The following is a 26,854-nucleotide window of genomic DNA, read 5'->3' as shown; positions in this document are numbered from 1 at the left end:
TATTTTTTACTTTGCCCTACTTTGTTTCCAGTTCATAGTAAAACATGATAAATATCATGAAGACAGCAAAGATATATTTTTCTCCTGATGCATCTAGAAAAGGTGAACAATTTACAAAGCTATATGTGTCACGGTAATAAATAAAAAGGTACTACGTGACATGGTAAGGTTTTGGAACTTTCTACTGTAAGTGGTTTTTCCCCACATAAAACAATTGATGTACTCAATTGTTGAAAGTGCTGTGTGTCTTTTAAGCATCTGTAGGTAGATTTGCTGCTACTTTACAGCAATTTCCCATTTGGAAAGGAACAGTCTTAGTTAGGGAATCAAAGGGGAGGCCATTTGTGTCATGGAAAAGGTTAAAAATGAAATGCCTTAGGGTTGGTGTCGGATTGATACCTCCCGGCAATGGACCTATGCAATTTAGGAGGAAAATTATGTTATTTGTTGGGTTACTGTGTTACAGAATTGAACTAGCTCAAGGTTAAGGAGCTGTTTGAGTATGTTTGTTTCAGTTGAACGGAAACCACCATTTTCTTCTCCTGTTGAACCACTTTAGAATGATTTACTGAAAGAGGGGAGATTTAGATTAGATATAAGGAAGAAATTTTTCACTCAGAGAGTGGTGAGGCAGTGGAACAGGTTGCCCAGAGAAGTTGTAGATGCCCCATCCCTGGAAGTGTTCAAGGCCAGGTTGGATGAGGCTTTGGGCAACCTGGTGTAGTGGAGGGTGTCCCTGCCCATGGCAGGGGGGTTGGAACTGGATGATCTTTGAGGTCCCTTCCAACCCAAACCGTTCTATGATTTAGAATGTATGGGATCACAAGATTTACATGCATCTTCTAGAATTACACATCTATATTCATATAAACACACAGATGCATATTAAAAAATGTTTTGTATTGGAATTAAGCTCATCCTCATATTTAACTGTAAAAATCAGCAGCTTAGAACTGCTACTTTTGTTCTTGTACAGAATTTTTAGATCCAAGAAATTTTCAAAAGCAAGAAAATAAATCTTTCTTGTACTTCTTATGAAGTACGTATCCAAAATTAGGTATGTAAAAAAGATTGTATTCAATGAGGAAAATTAGGACAATCCTGAATATTAAGCACAGTGATTAATGTTGATGTAGTAACCTTTAAATTGTCTGATTTTTCCTAAATACGCTTTTATGGTAGGTGCTGTTTTCCTTGTAGTCTATTCTGCTTGGGGAAACAGCAACAATGGAGAAATGTAGTAAGAAGAATGTCATTGCCTAAACTGTTGAAAATTGATGTGAAACCATCAATATAAACTTTCTGGGGTGGCTAATAATCTTATTAATCATTTATCTAAACAGTAACATTTAGATTTCAAGTTAAACTTTAAATACTTCCCTGAAACTTTCTTTACCACAGGTAAACCATTATAAAAATAGGGATTATCAAGAAAAATTACCTTGGAAATAGCAACACAGAACCATCTATATGCTTTGTCCTTTCTTGTCTCTACCCAAGCTTTTAACTTCCTTTTCTACTACCTTCCATGTTTCCTTTGTCTTAAACTTTACTGTAAATGCCTTTGGCTTGAGAATGTAGTATGTCAACATCTTTAACTGATTTTTTGCATTTATTTCCAGGAACAAATGATGAGAAAAAAACAAGCAATGCATCTAGATGCACGCTATGTTACAATGGTAGAAAATGCCTATTACTACTGTAATCCTCCTCCAGCTGAAAAAACTGTGAAGAAAAAACGTCCTCCTTTGCAGGAATATATTCGTAAACTTCTTTACAAGGATCTCTCCAAGGTCACCACAGAGAAAGTAAATGCTTTTGAAATCTTTGTTACAGATTTTACTGGAAGTGATGTAGTGTTAACTTTCAAAGGGCTTGGGGAGGTTTGTTTTGTTTTTTTTTAATTGCAAGGAAGAGGGATTGTTTTTGTATGTCTGATTGTTAAGGTAGTTTCATTTCTTTTATTGTAATGCATGGAAGCTCCCGACCTGCATTCCTCACAGTCATTAAGTGCTGAACAAATAGAGAATGAAATTAAGAACCTTTGTACTAAATATTTTACATTCAGAGTAAAAGGCTGCAGTTAAATACAGACTTTGAGGAAGGAATGATGGAACAGATTTGGACAGCTTTATTAGTAGTTACAGGACAGCAGTTGGGTTGCATCTATGAAGTTTTCTGTGTATACTGCAGATCTGGAGGATGCTTGAAAAAGAGAGTGAGCTGGCTTGCAGATGCTTCAGGGATTTCATCCCAACTGCGAGAGAGAGGAAATGGAATGACAGTGAAAACCTTGCTATTTTGCCTACTAAAATGTTAAGCTTGTCTTAAAACTTGGTTTAGGTCCTGAGACAGATGCGCAAGCTGCCTTGGCAGGATGCAGAAGTAAAAGACTATGTTATATGCTGTATGATCAACATCTGGAATGTGAAATATAATAGTATTCACTGTGTAGCCAACCTCTTAGCAGGGTTGGTCCTTTACCAGGAAGATGTTGGAATCCATGTTGTGGATGGAGTGCTAGAGGATATTCGACTAGGAATGGAGGTAAACAACCAACATTTTTATTAAGCCATGCTCATTTACTTCTTTTGAAAGGAAAACAATAAAATAGTCGTGCTTAAAGAAAAGAATCCTTAGAGTCTGGATTTTCGTCTGATGACTTTTCTACCCATCTCAGTTGTTTGCTTTGTGTAGATTTATTTAAATTTAACCCCACCCCCCACCCCCACCCCCCAAAAAAAAAAAAAAACCAAACAACTGCAAAGATCACTAGGACAGTTATTTTGTCCCCATTATTATAGTAAGGCGATATGATTTATTCTTGTAGTCAGATTCATGCAACTTCAGGAAACTTTGGAGACTAGTCCATATTTTTATAGGGGTTATAGTTACAGGAATTCTCCGGGCAATGAAGTCGTCATAGATTTAAGGTACAACATGTTAAATGTATCTGAACTTTATAATAACTACTAGTTGACCAGCTTTCATAAATACCTTCAGCACTTTTTAATGTTTAATTTTGCATAATGTATGTAGCCATAAATAACCATTTTTATTGTAATGAATTACATCAATTTAAAAGTAAATAAAAACTCAAAAAAACCCACGAGCTTTTACAAAGATTCTATTTCATCTGCATGATGAAGTGATTTGTTGTTGTTGTTGGGTTTTGATACAGGTTAACCAACCAAAGTTTAACCAGCGACGGATCAGCAGTGCCAAGTTTTTGGGGGAGCTTTACAATTATCGAATGGTGGAATCAGCGGTAATATTTCGAACTCTTTATTCTTTCACATCGTTTGGTGTGAACCCTGATGGTAGTCCTAGTCCACTGGATCCTCCAGAGCATCTCTTCAGAATCCGACTAGTCTGTACAATCCTCGATACCTGTGGGCAATATTTTGACAGAGGATCCAGCAAACGAAAACTTGATTGCTTCCTTGTATATTTTCAGGTATTCTAAACTAAATTTTATGTATTTCTGTAGATTTCTTTAACAAATTAATGTAGGTGAGAGTGTTACATATTTTTCTCATTGATCTCTAGCACTATAATTTTTAGAATTGTGTCTGATAGCAGTTTTGTTTTAAAGTGACATATGTGGTCAGTTATGTGGTTGTTACTGTTCCAAGAAACTTGCAGAACACTGGAGGAGCAGTCAATTAGCTGCAGGGTGAGTTAAGAAGAATTTAATAAAAATATAAAATTAATAATATAATATTAATGTATATTAATATATATATAATGATAATATATACAAACAAGTGATGCACAGTATAATTGCTCACCACTTGGTGACCAACACCTGTCCCGTCCCAGCAAGTGATCCCAAAACAGCTAAGTCCTGACACTGCAATCCTGGACAAATGAGAGGCCCAGAAAGAAAGTGACAGGGGGTGGGGGAGAGAGAGAGAACACTCCAAGAAACCAAGAGTCTGAGAGCACCCTCAGAAGAGAATTTCCCAACTTCCCAGTCAACCCTCATCTCTATACTGGGCATGACGTTGCATGGTATGGAATACTCCTTTGCTGGTTTGACCCTCAATTCTAAGTTCAAAAGGTAAGGGGAGTTGTGGGTCCTTTGTCCTGGCTACTCTCCACCCCAGCCTGTTGTGCTCCTGCACACTGGCAAAAACACAAAGCTAAAAAGTCCTTGAAGTCTCAGTGCCAACTACAAATGTCAGTGCGCTGTCAACATTCTTCTCATAACAAATCCCATGCTACATCCAAAACACAGAGCTGTTCTAGCTGCTAAAAAGAAAAACTAACTCTGTCCCAGTCGAAACCAGGACATCACCTTTTAAATAAACATTCTATTACTCATACTTCATTTTCAGATGCAATTTTTGCAACACCTTTGTTCTCAGATTCTACTGTTAGGTTCACTTAAGATCAGTGTTTAGTTTTTACAGTTTGTAATGTGTGTGGGCATGTGCTGTTTTGTTATAAAGCAAACTGGAGAAGTCGCTTCATGCTAGCTGCAGTCTCAAAACTTTTTATGGTATTTCCCCTTTCTCCCTATTAGGTGCCTTTGGGAGAATTAATTTTCTCGAAAACATATGGAGGGAGAAATAGAAAGCTGACCAATTGTTAAGTGCTCGTCTCTCACAGAAAGAATCTACCCTTAGAAAGCACTTTCTTTTCAGGGCTTTTTTGCTCAGTCTTCGTATTTCTAGCAGTCGTTAACGACAAAAGGAGCATATTCTTAATGTTTGTGATATCCATTGTTGTCAAATATCTTTAGTGATATCATAATATCTAATAGTGATGTGAAATAAGAGTAGAGATGCAAAATCTTGCATTTTCTACTGTACAAACACAACTAGGTATTACAAAAGTTAAGTAGTTTATAAATGCCAGTGTGCATATAATTGATTTGAATATTTTGTATTCTAGCGGTATGTTTGGTGGAAAAAAAGTCTGGATGTTTGGACAAAAGACCACCCATTTCCTATAGACATAGACTATATGATCAGTGATACACTGGAACTGCTGAGACCAAAGATAAAGCTCTGCAGTTCTCTGGAAGAAGCTATCAGACAGGTGCAAGACTTGGAACGAGAATTCTTAATAAAATTAGGTAAGAAAATGAGCACGGGAAATGAGGTCGTCTTTACACTTCCTGTATTTCTTAAAATTATTTCTTGTATGGTGATGATACGTAACCATTGTTATTCTTATGATGTCATCTTTTTATGCTCATGATAGAAATATTTTTGTAACTTCTTTGCATTTTTCTGATCACCATAGACATCATACAGAATCTTCATAACTCTAAAGTGACAGTGTTTAAAAAAAGTCAATATGAATACTATTAATGTAGCAGCGTAAGAGAGAACGTGTTTTGCTTTAAAATGCTGTCAAGTACTTTGAGTCTTACACTTCCTTTTGTAATAATTTTGAATGGGCTTTACATTTCAGTAGAGGCCAGAGGGTGATTTGTTTTTCATGAATTAGAGCTTGGTTGGATTATTAAAGGTTTTTTTTTCTTCTTAAAATGTATCTGTCACCTAGGTTTTGTGCTAGCTTGTAGTTCCTGCTGAGATTAGGGTGATGTGAATTTATAAATCTTCCTTTGTTAAAAATCAGTTAATTTCAGGGGACAAAAGTTGGGCTTGCAGCACAGCTGAGTTGACAAAATACTGGTTAGTGTGTATTGAAAACTACTATCATCATCTTAACCTTTAAACCTTTTGTACGTACTAGTTCTTACTAATTATTGGATACTGCTGTGCTCATTTCTTGTTAAATGTAGTTGTTATCTTCCATTTTTATTTGAAGACAGGCTTGTTCATGAAAAGCTTTTATATGTAAATTTTACACTTTATATGTGTTAATTATAGCCTTAATAACACCTCACCTAGTTAAGTTCAATTTTTAAGAATAATCCTTTAATCCAGTAGGATGAATATGTGTAATTGCCAGGTAAAGCATTGCAAGTTCTGTTTTAGGAGGAATTTATTTTTTTAGTATACTGCTCATTTAATCAACATGCCTTAAAATTACCTGTGTAGTAACTGAAACGCAGATAAAAATTTCCTTATGGTATGATCTAAATTACTAGCTCTTACACTTTCAAAATAACCAAGAAATAATTTACAACTGGTTACATAAACTGTAATATTCTTTTGAAAGATGCTCAGCATATCCTTGCTACGAATTGTGAGAACTTTGGTTCTCTGATTCACCACCACTATAGCAGTTGAATTCAGTGTAGCTGAGGGGGAGATACGTGGCCACTGAACGTGAGCAGGTGTTGGACAACGTGTCATTGCGTTTGTTTTGGCACCAGCAAAGCCCATCAACAGCCTTTAGAAAGGGAGTTGTATCCTGTGTGTCCACCAGGTGTGTTACTTTTCTCGATGCTGATATTGCTTCCTTGCTATTAAATGTGAGTATAGGGTGTGATGTTTCCTAGTCCTTCTATTAGGGCTGTTTGAAGGTGGTTTCAGGAAGGTTGTCGTCTGCCTTTCTGATCCTTGCAGGTTTTGATGATAGATGCCAGCAGAAGGATGTGAGTTTTTAAATACTTTAGCAAAAGCTCTAGTAAAACCGCAGTTCTTGATCAGTTTGTCCCCGCAGTTTCTCGGCTCATGGACTATGACACAGAGCAGGCATTGTGCTGAAGCCCATGACATGCTCTGCTCTTTGTCAGTTGGAAGGGTAATTCTAGGCAGAACAGTGGAATGGGTTCTTACCTGCAGACCTTGGATTGGGGGCTGACTGTTGGTTCCTGTGCTGCTCTGTTGGTTTTATACCAGTGAGAATACAATGTAATTCAAAAAAAAAATTACATAATTATAGAGCAGCACCTATTTCTAAGAGCACAGTGTTTACAAATAGCAGGAAAAAAGAGAACACGTTGAACCTTCTGGAATATGAAGAAGGAAGTGTGTATGTCTGTGTGTGTTCACACAGAACTGAAATCCTCAATGGACAAGACTACCATATAACCATATATACAATTCATTTTATTTCTGACTTGTGTCTAATTTTAAGCGTGGCTGTAAAAATTCCCCTCTTCCTAAAGCTGATCTTTGTGATCTTAGTTGGATTTTTGTAGGGACCTGTCTCAAAGTAATAATGACAAACTGCATGGTAACTGTATTATTAATTAGTAAAATCTTTGCAAAATTACTGGCTTAGATCTGCTGTGTTGCAGAAGGCTGGCATCAGCATCACTTTCTGCTAGTTCAAACCATGATCCTCCAGAGGATTAAGTAGCTGTGTAAATTAATGAAGAAAAAACCTGAAAGAATGTATAAGAGCAATAGTGTATGCTGGAAGTTTATTCTTTTTTGCATTGAGTGACTTAATTTTTGCAATAGCCGTCCTCTAAAAACAGGTCTTTTTTTTTCCCTGACTCAGAACCATACTTATTTCTTAAACGATCTCTCTGAAAACAATTCTGATTGAAATCTACATCTAAGACTAAATGGAGCACTGAAAGAATCCTAGAATCATAGAATGGTTTGGGTTGGAAGGGACCTCACAGATCATCCAGTTCCAACCCCCCTGCCATGGGCAGGGACACCCTCCACTACACCAGGTTGCCCAAAGCCTCATCCAACCTGGCCTTGAACACTTCCAGGGATGGGGCAGCCACAGCTTCTCTGGGCAACCTGTTCCAGTGCCTCACCACCCTCTGAGTGAAAAATTTCTTCCTTATATCTAATCTCAATCTCCCCTCTTTCAGTTTAAATCCATTGCCCCTTGTCCTATCACTAAGAAGCTCAAACTTATTTTTCGCTACTGTGGGAGTGGCATAGATCAGGATATCGCATTGAAGGATACCTTATCGAAAGAAAGCAGAGGTGTAGGGAGCTGTGCTTGATACCTTACACTCAGAGTAAACTAAAATGTCTTGAGGGATAGAGGTGGCAAGCAGATCGGTGAGGAAAACTTCAAGATGAACTGAAACACAGTGAAAGAACTGTCGGTCCCATCTGCAAGTAGAATGAGCACACTAGATAATGCTTTTGGAAGAGACTCTGATTTCCTAAAGACTTTATAAAAGTGCCTACAACCTCTTATGCTCAAGCGCAGCCTCAGAGCATTAGAAAAGAGTCAGAAAGGTTTATTACAGGCTGAGAAAATAGTTGTTTCAAAACTGTTAATTGGCAGTAGTGTGAAGTACTGGAACTAAGACTGCAGAGGCTTGATGTCTTCTGGGTTCTGCTGGTTTTTCTGTAATTTAGTGCTCGTATTTCAGTGCATATTGAATCAGTTTGCACAGTGCAGCTTCCTGATTGCTGTTCTATGGGAGATTTTAAACTTTCTCCGTAATGTTTTCCTCCTTTTCTGGCAGGAAAATTATTACCCTTTATGAGTAAGGTAACTATATAGGAAATGTTTCTTTCCAAAGTCAAATATCACAACCTATTGGAAGATTTACTGTTCAATAACAATGGACTTTGGAAGCTATCTTCCACATATAACTTGAGTGGTTATATGTGTTCTAACTTTCTAACTCTTGTTCAAATTCTGTTCGTGCCTTGTTCTAATTCTTCTCTTTTTCCAAATTTCAGGAATTGTGAATGACAAAGATTCCAAAGATTCCATTACAGAAGGAGAGAATTTGGAAGAGGATGAAGAGGAGGAGGAAGGTGGAGCAGAGACAGAGGAACAATCTGGAAATGAAAGTGAAGTAAATGAGCCAGAAGAAGAGGTGAACTTAATGATTTGTGTTGCCTCACATAAAAAGAATGAGTAATCAATATTTTGATTACTCCTTATTTTCTGAAGCCTGCCTATGTCACAGAATTAGCAGGTGAAATGTGGGTATGCACAACCCGGTCAGTACTCCAAGGATATTTCCATCCCAGTTTTGTATATATGGAAAACTGAATACAGAGTGTTTGGGGCTTATTCCAGAGAAATTACAGTAGAAACTTGAACCTGACAACTTTGCTCAGGGTATGTAGTACTTCTCAACAGAAAGACGCCTTCAGTTTTTTGGCACGAAAACGCTTTCAGATAATTTTCTTTATCTGTTGTTGAAGCGAATGTATTGACTAGATGTCAAAGCAGTCGTGTAGGAAAAATAACAGGTGTTCAGAGTATGCCTGTGTAATATGAATAAATAAAAGATTTATGGAGCATAAACACCTTCCCTGTTTACTGTGCCAATAATCTTTTGAATCAAAAATGGTGGAGCCAATAAAAAAGACGTGTACATAGAAATTCTAACTTGTCACTATGACACAGCAAAGTTGACATGTTAATAGTAGTGTTGTGAGAAAATGAGTTCATCAAGGAAATGGGAAACACTTTTTCTTCTTATGCTTGGGTTTGTTGATTTACTAGTAGGCTTTCTTTCAGTCTGTGCTTCTCAGCATTGAAGTTTCTGAAGTTTGGCTGGGTTTGTGCCTTTACCCACAAATTATTGATATCATTAGAGTCTTAAATGGTTGGGAGGTGGGGAAGGGACCTCTGGAAATCTGCTTGTCCAACCTCCCTTGCTCAAAGCAGGGTCATGTACAGCAGGTTGCCTGAGGCAATGTCCAGTCAAGTTTTGGATAGCTCCCAGGATGGAGGCTCCACAACCCTTCTGGGTAATCTGTTCCAGTGTTTAAACACTATCACAGTAAAGAAGACTTTTTACTTATGTTTAAATGAAATTTCTCAACTTGTGTCTGTTGCCCCTGGATCTTGTCACTGGGCACCACTTGGAAGAGTCCAGCTTCCTCTTCTTTGCTCCCTCCATTCGAGTATTTATAGACATTGAGAAGATCTGCCTGCACTCTGAGCCTTCTGATTCCTAGACTAAACAATGCCATCTCTCTCACTCTGTTCTCCTGTGACAGGTGCTCCAGTTCCTTAATCATCTTCATGGCCTATTGCTGAACTCGCTTCAGTACGTCCATATCTGTCTTGTACTAGGGAACCCAGAGCTGGGCACAGTACTCTGGATGTGTCTTTGTCTTGCTAGTGCTGAGCAAGCAGGAAGGATCACCTCCTTTGACCAGTCAACACCACTTTTTCCTAATGCAGCCCAGGAAGAAGGCAGCTGTCTTTGCTGCAAGGGTGCATTTCTGGTTCTTGGTCGGTTTGTTGTACACCAGGACCCCAGGTCCTTCTTTGCGGAGCTGCTTTCTAGATGGGCAGCCTCCAGCCTGCACTGGTGAACAACGGGGTCATTGCTTCTCAGGTGCTGGACTTTGCGTTTCCCTTGATTGAACTTCATGAGTTCTTGCCAATCCATTCCTCCCTCTGAGTGGCAGCACAGCCATCTGGTGTGTCAGCTCCTACTCCCAGTTTTCTGCTGTACGTTTGTGAAGATGTCAGATAAAGCTGAGTTCAAACTGAAACAGTAAATAACAAATTTACTAAGACTGAACCGAGCTAAACAGATTGGGATGGGGAAGAGGGTAGGAAAGAGGCAGGAAATGTGTATGAGGAATCATACAAGTGGTCTTTATTGTTTTAAAACAGTCAGAAGTTTTTCTGTTCTCAAATTTTTAACATTGACTGTTTTAGGAGGGCTCTGACAATGAGGAAGAAGAAGGTGAAGAAGAGGAGGAAGAAAACACAGATTATCTTACAGACTCCAATAAGGAAAATGAAACTGATGAGGAGAATACAGTATGTATTGTTACTTTAGATAAGTGAATTGACTTTTGCATCCTTGCTTTTTCTTTACTGAGTTTTTATAGCTGATGCTGCTCATAATGTATCTGGGAAAGCACAGCAAGAATGCTCCCTGCTATTCTATCAAATACACCTCGAGCTTGTTTTTGTATTTGTAAAGTTTGTTATTGCTTTCTGAAAGTATTTATGCTGTCAGCTTTACCTACAACATGTTTTCACAGGACTGTGCAGTTTCACAGGTAGCTAGACTGGAAAAGATTGCATAAACGATGGTTTTGCAATGCCAGCAATGGTAGCAAACTGGTATAGTACAAGGTAAACTAGCTACTCTCCACTAGATCTCAAAACTGAAAAAGAGACAAACGAAGAAGTGCAAAATTCTTAAAAAAACCAGGTTTGAGATTGGCACATTATAACATTTGTAGCAGAAGAACCCATCCAGTTGAGCCTGAATTGCAGTTACATAGCAAGGAAAGTAACAATCGTTATAGAACAATGTGTTGGGGTGCTGAATTCAAACATTTTTGTTACGTTGTGCTTTCCAGATACTGAAGGATAGTGTTCGTTGTGAAAATATCACCTGATTTGATGGACTTAATGGAAAAAATCAGTTAAATTAGGTGTGGTAGGGATAGAGACTTTTCTTTGCATGGTTTCCATATCTAGAATGTGTACGTGTGCGTCTCTAGACAGACACTAGTATGTCAGAATATTACGAGTGGCCAGCCTGCATAATAATTGGTGCAATAAATGTCAGAAAATATTTCTTCAAGAAGGTAATCCAGGCTGAAAACTTTCTTCTTTAACAATTTTTTTTAAGCTTTTGATTTCGTATGATATGGAAGCAATAAGGGTATTTTCCCCCTTATTTCTATACTGAATATTCATATTTCTGGATCTATTGTAATCAAAGGGTTTTTTTCCTATTGCAATAGGAAGTAATGATTAAAGGAGGAGGACTTAAGCATGTCCCTTGTGCAGAAGATGAGGACTTCATTCAGGCATTGGATAAAATGATGCTGGAAAATCTTCAGGTATAACTATTTTCTTAAATTAATGTAATTTGCCGTACAGCTAACTATATTTTTTTTTTTAAAGTAAATAAAAGATTAGTATGGTAAGCTATTCATTAAAGAGCATGGATTTTTTTCTTAGTTGTGACCTCTCCTCTGCAATCGACAGGTTTGGATAAGTAGCTCTTAGTAAAAGAGCTGTTAATTGCACTGTTAGTCCAGTGAACGTAGGACATGCTGGCAGATATTTTTTTGATAAATAACTGGATCAGATACTGTGCAATGTTTCTGACTTTATCCTAGACTATCCAAGCCTAGGTTTTAATATGTTTAAAATGTTTCTGCATTTAAATTTGCATAACCTTTAAGTCCTGTGATTTTTTTTCAGTTAAATTTTTTCAATGTTTAAATATTGAGTATTGCAAGCCCTGTGTGAGGAATACATTAAGAACATGCTAGAAGAAACATCTTAAATGTAGAATGTCCATTCTGAAGCGTGTTTAATCAGGTCTCTAGATTTCTTTTCTTATAAGGTTAAGTTATCTAAACTTCCTTTGAAATTTGAGGTATTCCATCCCTGTAACTTTCTACTTCGCAAGCAAGGAAATCAAAGGAAAATGTAATAAAGCCATATGTGTGTGTATGTATATGTATGTAATACTCAGACCCCCCACCACCCCCCCGTTTTCCTGGAAGGTTAAAATTTTTCTCAATCGTGAAAATATGAACGTTTCCAGCCTGATTGACGTTTTTAGCATCTGATCATTTATAGAATTTAACTTTTTTTAATAGCAACGGAGTGGTGAATCTGTTAAAGTACATCAGTTGGATGTTGCTATTCCTCTACATCTCAAAAGTCAGCTCAAGAAGGGTCCCCCACTTGGAGGTGGGGAAGGAGAGTCAGAGTCTGGGGACACGATGCCGTTTGTCATGTTAACACGAAAAGGCAACAAACAGCAGGTAAGAGTTCACATGAGGTATAAATATTGCTTAAATAAATAAATAAAATCCTTTCACTTTTCTGAAAGTTGCAGTCTGTGACTTTTGAAGTCACAGGATATTTTTGTTTCTTCATTCTTTTGTCAGCTTAGGATGCAGGCATCTTAATGATTTTGATAAACAGAAAATACCATATGCAATTTCTTGGAATTCTTAATAGTAATAATGTAGGAAAATTCTGTGGTTAAATTATACTGTTACTAATTACATTTTGTGATCACACCAGTGAGACAGTGGTATGTTTTATGTGTATTTTAAACTTAGTTGTTGAAGATCAATGTTTGCATTTGGTGGACTGCCACTGGAAGTTAAAAGGAGTAGAAAAGAAAAGGAGAAAAAGATTCTGGAATATTCTAAGATTCTACAGGTTTTTCTGAAAACATATTCAATTTCAAATCAAGATATATGGTATTTTCTAAATTCTGTTTCCTAAGTAACTGCCACTTGGTTGAATTTGTTTAACTTGGAAAAAAAAAAGTAATTATCTCGTAGAGCTTTTTTATGAGACTCTTGCAGAATGCGCCAAGTGAATCTCTGAGAAACTTAAATGGAAATCACGTTGATAAAACAAATAAACCTCTTGCTTCATGCAGCCGAGCTATACATTTGTCTTGGCTCTTTTCTCCAGTATGTGTTTGAATTTTCCTGGGTCAGCAAATACATAGTTTACAAATCAATACCTAACATATTCCACATGCATTTCTTATCATGGTTTAGGTCCTTTAAAGAAACCTTTTCACTTTGGTTGTGTAAATTGATGGTGAAAGTGAAGGCCTCTAGTGACTCTCTGGAAAGCAAAACCAAGGCATTGTTTTATTCTGTGCATCTGGACCTTTCAAGTATTTGTCTGTCATCCACGCCATTATTCTGGTTTGGTTTCTGTTATCTGAATTGTGACAGTAGTGTAACAGTCGAGGTGTATAAACCTGAAGTAGAATCTTTGTGTGAAAGACATTTTAAAAATCTGTGTATAAAGTGAGGTCTGTTTTCATAAACCCCTAGAACTAGTGAGGGTGTGTGATTCCCAATCTGCTTTGCCTTGTTAGTCTGTTAGGAAAATGCTGTGGTATGCAAGTGCTCTGAAAATATGCGTGGTGATACCTGTTTGAGTGGGCACATGCATACTTGCATTTAGTAGTGATGATTAACTCATTTCCTTACTTCGTTTGGTTATTCTGTTTTCCTAGAACTTGAGAATGTTGTGTACAAAGTTCTACAGTTTTGTGTGGGGATTGTAACAGCTGTAATTCAGCTGAGAAGGAATTTAAGAGAACTCTATTTAAAAAAAAAAAAAAGCGAACAAACAAACAAAAAACCCCACTAAAAATCCCAAACTGGTGTTCAGCTTTTTCAGGATAAATTTACTAAGAGCATCTGCATTTACCAAGAATTTTAAGATCTTCATATTCTGTGTGAGGGGAAAATATTGCCAACATGTGGCTTAAGAAGAAAGCAGAACTTGTTCAGGAGTTTTCCCCACTCCTCCTCCAATATTTGGTTTTGGGAGTAGGCTCTTCCTGCCAAAACTCCTCTCAGTGTTTCTAGAAATGTAGAAAACAGTTGCTTTATAGACTGCTTCAGTTCTTGAGTCAATGAAAGGCTTCTTTGTGTGTAGTTCTGTATTCACAAAAAAAAAATCTTAGTAGTCAGTTTTAATAGAAAAAAAAAAAGCAGGAAAGAAGAGGTGGAGTAGAAAAGAAAATAATTATTTCTTCTCATAGTACTTTATTTTAAATCTACATGAGCAGAATGTGCACAGTTTAGAAGTGATGGATGCATACTTTACTGTTAAGTTACAGCTGTAAACTTTCAGCTTTTAAAAAACAGTCCGAAGGAGATTGCAGACAACCTGGAAGGCTGTAAGTAACTTCTCATCCGCACGGTCACTGGAGGAATAAGCGTTGCCACCTCGCTACAACATCAGCCTGATCATTTGCCATGTAGGCAGCTGGTTTGGTCTCTGTGTTCTTTGTCAATGGTGCTGCTGAAACTAGAGATCTTCACTGCAAGAAGGTGCTTACCAATGAAAATGGAATGTGCTGTATCCTTCCCGGAGTGAATATTTGGTATTCGAAGTCCGGTCACTAAAACTCCTTTCACATGCCAGTGTTCAGCCAGATTTTGGTGGAGCATTGGCAACTAGTTTTTTCGAAGCAACACAAGAACAACTGACTGCTATTTACCAGCAGCATACAACCTGAATTAATAGTCATTGCAGGCTGATAGTAGCAAGGACACCATATTTTATCCTTTTTTGTCACACTGTGATTTACAAAAACGGGCAATAGCAAGGGTATCGAGTAGACCAGTGTCTTGCAATAGATGGCTGGATTTTTTCACCCATCAGCTCTAGCAAAGTTGTACAACAAAATTTACAAAACTAGTAGCAGTAGAACTTAACATGGTTATAGGGAAATTGCACTAAGGCATCATGATTTTATCCAGAAGCCATGAGAGAACAAGGGGAAATAAAGAAATATTGCCATCGTAAGGGATCAGAGCTGAGGTCTGTCTAATACCATTTGATGTTTTTGAAACTGTCCAAGAAGTTTTATGCCAGGTAGGTGTGAACTAAGGTGAGATTTAAACAGTAAAAAGAAAGTCACCTAGTGTCAAGAAATTTGGTTAGTACACAAGACAAAGATTTAATTTCATTGGAAAGATTTTTAGGAAGGTTCCATAAAAGAACGGTAATATCCATGGAACAGCAAGTCTGTCCTTAACTGTGAAGTTCTTTCTCTGTGACGTTTTTATGAAATCTGTAATCTGGTCTTCTGAATGATCATTTTTGATCTTTCTTCAGTTTACCATCTTATAAGTCATCATCTGTCCCCGTCTCACAGATTTTGAGAGGTTTTTGATACAGCTCTTCACTGTTGGCAAACCAGAAATGTTTCATTTGCTCAGTACTCATCGCATCCTGTCGTAATTGTCATCAGTGATTTGATTTCAGATGGCAACTGTCTGATTGCCTTGAGATAGTGACCTAGTGATACCTTGTTCATTACTAGTCTGTTGTTTTTTGTATCTGTTACTTTCATTTGCACCCTTCTATATTTCAGGGATTTTTTTCTACTTTAAGCATCCTGTCTGAAAACACTTAGCAATCTCATTAAGCTGATAAATCCATAGAACAGGCAAAATATAAAGGACATATTAAGATGGATGAGGAGCTTAATGGCTTAATGAGAAGCTAAGGAATGATTTTTATCATGAAATGGGTTAGTTATTTGTGTAGTTTATGTAAAGCTCATTTGACAATATGTGGGAACATGCATGGTCTGCTCAGCAATAAGTAACTAAAGCTTTTCTGTTGGAATGTCAAGAACGTTCATTCTTCCCTACACACTTTAATAACGAAGTTGTATTTATGTTCAATATAATATGCTGTTACACCTCCCCTAAAAAAACTTCTTTTGCCCGATTTTTCTCATCTGAATAAATCTTCTAGTTGGTAAGAGTTTCACTGTACCCAGATTTTTCTCCAGTCTTTGCCAGAGTCTGTCTTAACTGTTTGAAACAGTTTGTTTTCAAATGCTGCATCTGAGTACTTGGTGACTTCCCACACTCATGATGTGTCTGCTGCCAGTGAGGCACTACTGTCTAATTGGTACCTTGAGATTTCTCAGTACCTGTTGCATCAAATACTAACCGTATGTAGTGAATGTTTTGCTTCTACTGTATCCCTCCTCAGCAGAGGTTTTGCTAATGTATCTTTGTCTGCAGCTTCTATTTCTGTGGAAATAGGTCTCAGACGACAAGAACAAGCAGCAGGATTCAGAGTAGTTCTTAGAATGCTGAGTGGTTATCCTTAAATGCATTACCCTACTTGTAGCACGGAAACGCTTCTTTCCAATGGACATGCAGTTGAAGGGGGAAGTGAAATTTTTCTAAATATGTTCACAAACTTTAGCATTAAGGGGTTTCTGAAAACTATTGTTTCAGATGAAGATAAGATTAAGAATCACTTCTTTGTTTTGAAGCAATTGTGAAAAAATTTTCTGTGGAAATAACTTGGATTTTCTGAGTCTGGGGGAAAAGAAAACATTTCCCTATTCCTCTCTGAAAATCTCAGCTGTTTCAGAGTGAGGGTACTGCTGGAGGAGCATTAACAAGCTTACCTTTAATGTAGCCTATGGCAAATCAGAAGGTGTGTTGAATGTGTAGTGTGGATGTTTGGGTGTGGGAGAGGAGGAAAAGATTAAATTCAACACCACAGTTATCTCCAGGCTAATAAGAGGCACTGTGGAGCCAAAATCATTCATAAAAGGAAAAGACCAGCCAAGGAGTACTGGGGGACATGTGACATGCTTGGAACGTTTCTCCTCTGTTATCACAAGGGATAATAGTTGAAATTTTGCTCAGGGGCTTTGTCCCTCTGGAGGATAGAGACCTTTGGAGGGAGATGCAGCTTTCTGAGCCAGCTATGGTGCTTTGATCTCAAGATCAGTGCAATTCACTGTGAAGGTGTTCACTTGTATGAAGATAAGAAATAAAGTACATAGCTCTGTGTTCCTGGTGAAAGTTAATCGGGCTTGTTCCCATAAATACCGTGTGTAATAGTCTAACAGACAATAGTCTGTTTTGTATGTTCTCTGTGTCGTTAGGATGTCTGAGTATCCTGTATTTTCTCATGCTTCCTTATGTGAAATAGTTTTAAAACGAACAAAACCAACAAACATTACACTTTATAGTAGAAACTTTCTGTAGAAAGTATCTTATCATAATAACCTAGAAATAACTAAAACTCTTCTGTATTTTGTATTGTTTTGTAGTTGTGTTTGTTTTGTTTTTTTTTTCTGTGATGGGCACTTAAAAATTTATTTTCATTTGCAGTTTAAGATCTTAAATGTACCAATGTCTTCCCAACTTGCTGCAAACCATTGGAACCAACAGCAGGCTGAACAGGAGGAGAGAATGAGGATGAAAAAGCTCACTTTGGATATTAATGAACGGCAAGAACAAGAGGACTACCAGGGTAAGAAAACCACAAAGTGTTTAATTTTTATTTTCAGAGGAACTTCCGTGCATCTACAGAAAATATTATTTGTTATAATTAGCAGCTAAGTTCTGAACATTAATTTGTAATACTTCATGGAAAAACATGTATTTTAGTTTCAGGCATTCATTATTTACTGTGTGGTCTCTGTGCTCGAAGAAGTTTTTGTAGCTCTTCCATGAAAGGGGAGTTTTCAATAAATCTCAGCGTTTCAATTTATTTTGGGGAAGAACTGAAATTTTTCCTTAAAAATAAGATAACATAAAATTAATCTGTGGCATTGTCTCCATTAGTGCAAGACAATTGAGTTGGATACTAGAGGAATTAATTCTGTGCAACTTAAACTCTGCTTTTTAGGTGTTAGTAGGCAAAGGTACTTAGAATCTTCATCAGTCTTGCTAAGACTTGCAAATACCAAGAGGTAACCTTCATCTGAGAAATAAAAACTGTCATCTCAGCTTCGTGTTGCTAAAGCTTCTAGGAGTGCTACGAATCTGGAGCATAAGAATATATTAACAGAACAAAGATTTCGTACAAATGATGTGATCTAATTTGTTTTTTAAAGATACATACGTCAGGCATTTTGGAACCTGGACAAATTGAAGCAAACAGATAATACAACAGGTCATATAGCCCCTAAACTGGTGCACTTGATGTGTTTGATTGTTGGGTGGTTTGTTTTGGGTTTTTTTTATGTTTGTTTTGTTTTAAGACTCAATTTTCCTTGGCTTACTCAGATAGTAAACAAAGCCAGACCAATAAAACTAGTGGTGTTTAGTTCTTAAGTTAGTATTTCCATTTAACATCTCCAAAGTTTTTGCTTTATTTTTTTTGTGAAGATGTTGCAGCCTGGTGGTAATCACAGTATGAGTAGTTCATTAGCTGGAAATCTCATTTAAGATATGTAGTGAAAGATTGAAAGATCATTATTCATCAAGAAATGAGAAATTTTATTTAAAGCAGCTCTAACTCTAAAAGCACTATGGAATCTAACACTCCTTTCAGAACAAGAACTAAACTTGTAGTTTTAAAAAGGAGTATTTTTCTAAAGTGAGTGTCTACAGAGCACTGAAAGTGATAACACAATATATTCTTAGTATTAATCAGCTTAAAAACTTATTTTCTGAGACACTCCCCTCTAACATAGCCCACTCGTGAAAAAAGAAGAGAAACAGTATACTCTGCAATTAGACATTTAAGTGCTTTTCTCGGACTTTTTGTGGGCTTTTCCTCATTAATATTTTTGATATTTTTACTGGTCAGGGCATTTGGGTTTTCATGCCTTGTCATATGACTTTGTAGCTATCTTTAAAATCAGTCTGTTTAATTTAGGACTTTATTGTGAGCATCTATGCTTCTTAATCAAAAAAACATCACATTGATTTTGTACAAGAGAACTGAATCAGACAACTGATACCAATTCATAACCAGTAATAGGCAATTTTGTTTTTACTTTGTCCTAGATTTTCTAGGTATTGTGTATAAAGCATTAATAAAGAGGAAAAACGAACACAGAAAAAATAGTTTTCTGTAATTGACATCAGTTTTTAAAACCAGCTCTTGATTCTTTTTTATTAACTTGGGTAATACACACAGTAAAACCAAATTAAAAAGGACATTTTAATCAGAGTAAATTAAACAGGCCAAATTACATTCCTCGTTGGAACTTTTTTATTTAGATTTTGTGTACTTTATTGTTACTTCTGAAGAATTGGCTTGCCTGTAACAAGTTGGTACCTATACTTTGAAAGAAAGAATTGGCTTTAAATTCAAGCTTTGAAGTTACCAATGGAGGAAGAAGTCTCAGAATTTCTGGAAGAATACCTCAGGGTTGTGCTAACAGTGGCACGTACATTTGGTTTTTTTCTGTCTGCACAGGATAGCTAACAGATGAAAATTCACCAGTGTACTTCAAAGTAATATCAGATAATTATTTAATACTTCAGCAATGTTTATTACAGACATTTTTATTTTAAAGAAATATTGGAAACTGGATGACTCTCTAGACTAGTCTTTTTCTGTGTAGATTTTTTTTTTTTCACTAAAACCAAAGATGGGTGATACACCTTCAGCCTGGTAACGCATTGGGCTCCTTTCCCATTTCTCCCTTCTGTTGTCTTCTCAATGACTCAGCTTCAGTTACTGACTTTTCACAACCCCCTGATATTTTCTTTAACCTACAGTGTGGAAAACAGAAGGGACAGGCATGCACATACTTGATCCTTCATTGCTTGCTTCTAGCACCTGGCTGGCAATGGACCACAATCTCCTTTAATTTTCTTCCTGTGTCTCGTTGTTGCCAACAGATCTCTCCTGGCATGCGGAATTGTTTTGAAGGATGTTACTTCGTTGTGTTTACAAAAAGGGACTGTCAGTGTTAGATGGCTTTCTTGGCCTTTTCCGAGTGTTGATAGGGGAGTGTACAGAGCGTGAATACTTGCAGTTTAACTGTTGACATGGATGTTGTATATTAAGTCATTCATAGTTTCCCCATTTCTTAAAGATTGAATAACATTGGAAGTTTCTCGTGCGTTTTGCAAATGGCGAGAGAATGTCATTAGAGTGTCCAGTCTTGCCCTGTGCAAGTCATTGTGAGAGTAGTGTTTGTTTGTAGCAGGTGATGGGGATGTGTCTCCAATGAGATTACCAGAGATTGGAGAACCAGACAGAGCAGACTTTCAAACATAATCTGTTTAACGGCTTATTCCACTTTTCCCCGTCATTTATTCCATCTGTCTGTTTGCTGAGTAATGTAGATTCTTGCACAGGTGGACTGTCAGAAGTACTTTCCATTAGATGCACTAACATATGGGCAGAGGTTACACGGAGGTTCCGATGATGTATTTGTAATTAAATTGGGTACTTAATAACCATTAACCTAGACTGGTAAAGAGCCATTTTTATTAAAAAGAAATGAAATGAAATTTTAGAAATTAAGTTTTACCAACTGCCAAAATACAATCCTTAAGTAGCTTGAACTGCCCAAAAGTTGGATGTCCAGGGCTAAACTAGGTACCGTAGGCTTCTTCCTGCACCCACTGATTTCTTCCCACTGGTCACAAAGTGAAAAACGCCATCCATGGGACAGCTGGTGCAATGTAGGTCAGCTGAGTCACGCTCTTCAGGTGCTGCCTTCTCTGAAAAGGATCCTATTATGGCTAGCTTAGACTTAAATACCTGACTTCTCAGTGCCTAATTTTAGGACGGGTTTCTTGCTGAGTCTTTAATTGGCAGCAACATTGTCCCAATTGTTACTATTTCAGGGTAGTTTTAATGTTGTGGCTTCTCATACTGCTGCGAAGCTTTGTCCCTGATCATCACCAAAGAAAGTGGTGGCTGGTATGTTTAGAAAGAAAAGGTTGCAGCCCCTTTCTTAAGCACCTGTGATGAAAACCATTGCTGGCAGTGCCTTCTGTAAGAACATCTGGAAATGCGAGTTCATATTACAGGGCAGCTTGGATTTGTCAAAGCTGTCTATAGAATTCAGTAACATTTTTAAAATTAGCTGTTGTGGAATAACTTGAGGAGTGTTAACCCTAAAGTGTAGCAAAGTGTAAATAAGTGTACTACATGGCAGTGAAATGCGCTTGTGTACATTTCTCTTTCAAAAGATGCGTAGAAAATGTGTTTTAACTTTCTTCTGTCCTAAATTGCAGAAATGTTGCAGTCTCTGGCACAGCGTCCAGCTCCAGCAAACACTAATCGAGAACGGCGGCCTCGTTACCAGCATCCGAAGGGAGCACCTAATGCAGATCTAATCTTTAAAACCGGTGGGAGGTAGGACAATCTTCCTTTAAATGTGGTAATTCTGGTTCCAGGCAAGTAATTACCTTCACGATTGAAACAGATCCTGATCTGCGTAGTGCAAGTACACTTGTTAGTAGTTTCCCTTCTAGAGCATTCTGTTAAAATACTGAGCAGCGTTTTGTACTTCTAACACATTGTCTGTAATTCCCAGAGCTTTGGAAGCCAGAGGATTATTTTTCAGTTGTGAAGTGGCTGGTAGAATCTGAGCCTCTCTTTGCAGGGGAAAAGATGCAAGTCTCCTTTCTCTGTGAGAAGGAGGAGAGGATGTTTTTGGCTATCTAGAGAAATTATTGTGTTTTTCAGTATGGCGAATCTGAGAGCTATACTTCTGTATTTGGAGCCCTGGATGGAAAGTATATCTAGTAAAGGTGGGAGGACAACCTTAGATTTATGGTGTGCAAGAGCATACCAAAACCAGTATTAACATGAAAAGAGTCATTCCAAATTGCCTAATAATCATTCTACAGCCTTAGTATATCACAGTGTGTCTCCTCTCACTCTGAGTAAGCTTGCTAATAAACCATTAAATTAACCCTGCAGCACAAATGTGAATAGTTTCAGGTGAAATGCAGACTGCTTTCATGTTTCTCTTGTCTTTGCAAGTTAATTTTGGAGGTAGATAGGAGCAGCAACTGGGAAGGAAGAGTTTGCCTACTAATGGGTCTGTCTTTGTAAACTACAAATAAATCAATGCAATGTGCTAATCCTCTGTTACAGTAACATTGCCAACTTCTTTCTGGTACATTTTTACAGTAATTTTATAACTTGTTGATCACTCTCTGCACTGAGTCCCTATACAGATTCTGCTTGTACAAAAAAAATAAACTCTCTTTTTTTTTGAAAACAGACTGCAATTTACAATAAATATTTTTTTAAAAGTTAGCCAGATGTAATCCAATAAAATGAGCAGTGCTGTCCATTTAGCTTTCTCATATCACTGTGGGCTAATACTGTCATAGAAATCCAAACTATTCAGTTACACGAAGTTGCCTTAATACTTTCAGGTGCTTCATAAATAACTATGTGGTCTTTCTCTTCTTTCAGTCATCTTTCCCAAGTGCCTCAACCTGTACAAGGAGCACACTGCAGTTATTCTTTAGATACAGCAGCCAGACCAGTAGATGTGATACTTGCAGATTTTTTTTTTAAATGTAGTTCTTTTGAAAGCTTTTTATTTTCAAATATTTGAGGGAAAATGTAATTTAGAACTTCCCTGTAAACTGGGTCAGACATTGTCCAGCAAACAGTTTAAGTAGTGTTTGCTTGTTCAAATAGCTGTGCCATGCACTTGCCATTCTGGTGTGGTTTTGTGTTATGTAATTTACTGTTTGTTACTTTTAATCTGTAAGCTCCTTAGAGCAGGGACCAGGAAGTTTGTTTTAGCAGACATGTTTTGTTTGTTGTGTAGTGCAGTGCTCAGGCTTGCAGTCACGCGTCCGTTGAGTCATCTTAGCCTGTCGTAAGGGAATGCTACTTTCCTTAACCCCAGCTGAAAGATATTTAAGCAGAGACTTATTTATTGGAGAGTGTGGGTCCACCAGTGGCTTACCACTTGGAATATACATTGTCTGTCACCTGCATTTTTAGACCTTCTGCTTTACAGGATACATTGACTATTATCTTCTGACACTGAAGGGTGAACTGCAGTCTCTCTGCCCAGGCTGCCCTCATGTTTTAGTTAAGAGATTACCCCATGGACTCTGAGGACACTAGAGTCTCTTCTTATTTGCCGAGGGCAAATAGGAACTGAGCTATTAATCTTAGTGTCTGTTTGGACAAGTTTTCACTTTTCTACATGATAGAACCAATTTGTATAATTACAGATGTTATCACTCATGAGTGAGCTGCGTTGCGTTGTTTCTTCGTTGTAATATGAAGGAGACTGACACGTTAATTTCTTGCAATAGTAACTCAAATTTATTGGAAATAATAATGTCTGTTACTTTCTTTAAGGTATGCAACTTTTTGTTTCAAATTTCCTGAGGTTAAGGATAATCTGAGCAAGTAAATCTCCTGGTTGATTGTGCTGTGATGTGCTATCTGACAGGTTCTGATGGCTAAGGTTGGGATAGGGACTCCTGTGTTTCAGGGAGTGTTAAGAGTAGAGAAGTTGATTTGGTGGTTTTACCTTTACTTTTGTGTTGCTAAACATGTCCTAAGCACCATGTTTCAGACATCTGTTAGAAAGTTAAATCCAAATCTGCCTATCATAATGGATGATTCAAAAAAATCAATGAAGACAGCACTGGGTTCTCTCATATGTTGTTGACCTTGAACAACTGGATCTTGCTTTGCAATTAGCCCTGCTGTGCCAGCAGGATTTGGACTGGATGACCTGCAGAGGGCCCTTGGAACCTAAATTTTTCTGTGATTCTCTTTTGGTCTAGTGGGGTGCTAAAGCAAAACAAACAAACCAGAAACAGCCATAAATGTTTTGCCTCCTTTACCTGGGATAAACCACAGTAAATAGAAGAAAAAATTGGTGGCTGTGGCTATACAGCATGCGTTTTGTTAAAAAACAAGAGAAATCTTTTGCAGTGTTTACTTTGTTAGCTATTAATGTCCTTCTGTATTGAGTTAAATGCAGTGAGATTTACAGGCTTTGTCAGATTTTTTTAATTATATAGTGTGTGCAAAATACTGGATCAAAAATTGGCACTTTTTGCTGTTTTTGTAATCGCCTGCTTGTGTAGCCTCAGGTTTTAAGACCTGCTAATCTTGCAAGGAGGAGATTCTTTTTGGGACTCGTATGTTTAAGGCTGACTGGCCTTAAAGGTAGTTTAGTGTAATTCCGTGGGGTTCCTTGATTTGCTTCAGCAGAATTTGGAAGGGAACAATTTTCACTCTTGACTCCAGTTCTGTAGCATTTGTGTATTTAAGAGGACTCGGCTATTAAGCCGTTAAACTGATACCTTCAGGAAACATAGAATTTACAAAAGTAATTTATTTCTGTGATCGGATTAGCATGAAAATATTCTTTTACAGTTCTGGACAACGGCCTCTCAGTTCAAAAAAGCGTTTCTCCTTTGTTTAAAGAGGCTTGAGATCCATTAAATGGCTGGCTTATGAAGTGAAACATGAATGAAATTTTATGAAACCTATTTAAAAACATTGATTACCTAGAAAGGAAAAAGAATTGAAATACAGGCTGAAAGAGTTGGGGCTGTTCAGCCTGGAGAAGAGGAGGCTCCGGGGTGACCTTATAGCGGTCTTCCAGTACCTCAAGGGGGCCTACAGGAAAGATGGGGAGAGGCTGTTCAGGAGGGCCAGTTATGATAGGACAAGGGGTAATGGTTTTAAAATAGAGGGAGGTAGGTTCAGGTTGGATATTAGGAAAAAATTTTTTACTATGAGAGTGGTAGAACACTGGAACAGGTTGCCCAGAGAGGTGGTGGATGCTCCATCCCTGGAGACGTTCAAGGCCAGGTTGGACAAGGCCCTGAGCAACCTGATCTAGTTGGAGATATCCCTGTTCCTTGCAGGGGGGTTGGACTAGATGACCTTTGAAGGTCCCTTCCAGCCCTAACCATTCTATGATTCTATGATTCTAATTGCAGTGAAAAATTTGACTATAGAGAAGCAGCCCTTACCAACTTATCTTGTTTAACCTCTCCTGATTAAAAGCAGTAACCTCAAAACTTACTGCTCTTTTGAAAGTGTTGTAAAGAAAGAGGACCTGTCCGTGTTAAAAGGCCCATCGGGGTGCAGACATAAACTGACAACCTAAGTCTTGTTCAGGTTAATTGGAAATTTCACGTCTGCTGTTTGCGTCTGACTCTTATTCCTCTCTTACCCATTTAATAAAGAAAAATTAGGCATTTAAGTAGTAACAGGATGCTAGGATTTTATTAGCGAAATATCCCATAATAGAGTCTTTCATTAACGCTGAAAAATCAGCGTATGGTTAATAAAGAAAAAATGTGAATTTAACATGAATTTCTTATTTCAGCTACTGGACAGACACACTTCATACCTCACTCACTACGTAGTCGGTGTATTGACCAATGTCGCATTTTGAAGCTTTGAATTCACTTCTTGCTGACGTGCCGAAAGTCTCAGGCAGCCTAAATCCAGTTTCTCTGTTGGCCTCAGTCTGACTGGTTGTTGTAGATTATCGTTGTTGTTTTCTCAAGCTAGACAGGCTGTAGCCCTGTCTTGAACTGACAAATCCATCCCTTCGTTCATCACGCTGCTTTTGAACTCTTTAGTTGTCATTTCATAGAGTCATAGAATGGCATAGGCTGGAAGGGACCTCAGAGATCATCTAATCCAACCTCCCTGTCACGGGCAGGGACGCCTCTCAACTAGACCAGGCTACTCAAGGCTCCGTCCAGCCTGGCCTTGAACACCTCCAGGGACGGGGCATCCACAACTTCTCTGGGCAATGTATTCCAGAGTCTCACCACCCTTGTACTGAAGAATTTCTTCCTAAGATCTAATCTAAATCTGTTCTCCTTCAACTTAAACCCATTTCCCCTTGTCCTGTCAGTGGACACTCTTGTAAAAAGTCCCTCCCCAGCCTTCCTGTAAGTTCCCTTCAGGTATTGGAAGGAAGCTATTAGGTCCCCCTGAAGTCTTCTCTTTTCAAGGCTGAACAGTCCCAGCTCCCGCAACCTGTGTTCCTTTTGATTTCTTGTGTTCCTTTTGAAAATAAAACAAGAGGTCATCACTTTAGCAGTAGAATTTTGCTCTTGCTTTGGGTATTTTTATGATGAAATTGCTCCTCTCTTCACACTCTAGGTATCATAAATGCTAAAAAATTCAGTGCTTTACTTAATTATGTGCTCGCTCAGTTCACCTTATTCTTTGCCATCTTTTTCACCAGTATTTTAACCTTGACCTTTTCTCAGTTGTCACTTTGGATCCAGTACTACATCCTTTTCCCCAATATGTACGCACACTAGCGTAGCCTTCCAGGGAAGCTGTTCAAACCCAGCAGAGAAATGCAATCTTCCCTTTTTAGCTGTTCGACAGGAGGAAAGCCCAGGGTAGGAATATGGAGGAGGGGTGGTTCCGAATCCTGCAGCTGCTTTTGTCGGACTGCACTGAAATGGAACAGGACGTAAGGGGATAAAGCAAAGTCAGGTCCCTGGGGGTTTGGTGGGGCTCTGCAAATGTAGGTGTGAGTCTGACCCACGTAGCAAAGGTGAAGAGACCTGATTACAATTACAGTTTAGAGGGACAGGAAGGCAAGATTTTATTAATTAGCATACTGATTTATATCTTGTTTCAAACAAAGACTTCTTGTTTGAAAAGGATGCTTCAACAGAAATGTTTGGGGTTTTTTTTAAATAAATAAATAAATAAGCTCAAAACTGCAGGTGTGGCCCTCTGGAAACTACCAATCTTCAAAACAGCTGCTTATAGCCCAATTTGTATATTATGACAGTGACTTGATTGTGTATCAGAGTATTTCATTTTTTGAAGAGATGAGAATATAAAA

General features: G+C 37.8%; 1 protein-coding gene across 1 annotated transcript in view; it reads left to right on the top strand.

Annotated features, from left to right (window-relative positions):
* The window catches only part of UPF2 (UPF2 regulator of nonsense mediated mRNA decay), a 69,793-nt gene that overhangs the window by 38,556 nt on the left and 4,383 nt on the right, over positions 1-26,854 (top strand). The window contains 10 exon segments of the mRNA XM_086610119.1: positions 1,623-1,808; positions 2,344-2,547; positions 3,182-3,457; positions 4,900-5,083; positions 8,532-8,671; positions 10,483-10,587; positions 11,529-11,627; positions 12,399-12,566; positions 17,442-17,583; positions 21,261-21,381. Of these exon segments, the coding sequence (XP_086466245.1) occupies positions 1,623-1,808; positions 2,344-2,547; positions 3,182-3,457; positions 4,900-5,083; positions 8,532-8,671; positions 10,483-10,587; positions 11,529-11,627; positions 12,399-12,566; positions 17,442-17,583; positions 21,261-21,381 (1,625 nt within the window).

Source organism: Tauraco erythrolophus, chromosome 4, assembly GCF_009769465.1.
Source record: "Tauraco erythrolophus isolate bTauEry1 chromosome 4, bTauEry1.pri, whole genome shotgun sequence".
Taxonomy (NCBI): domain Eukaryota; kingdom Metazoa; phylum Chordata; class Aves; order Musophagiformes; family Musophagidae; genus Tauraco; species Tauraco erythrolophus.
Note: the sequence above shows the minus strand (reverse complement) of the source record. Positions and strands in the feature narration are given on the sequence as shown.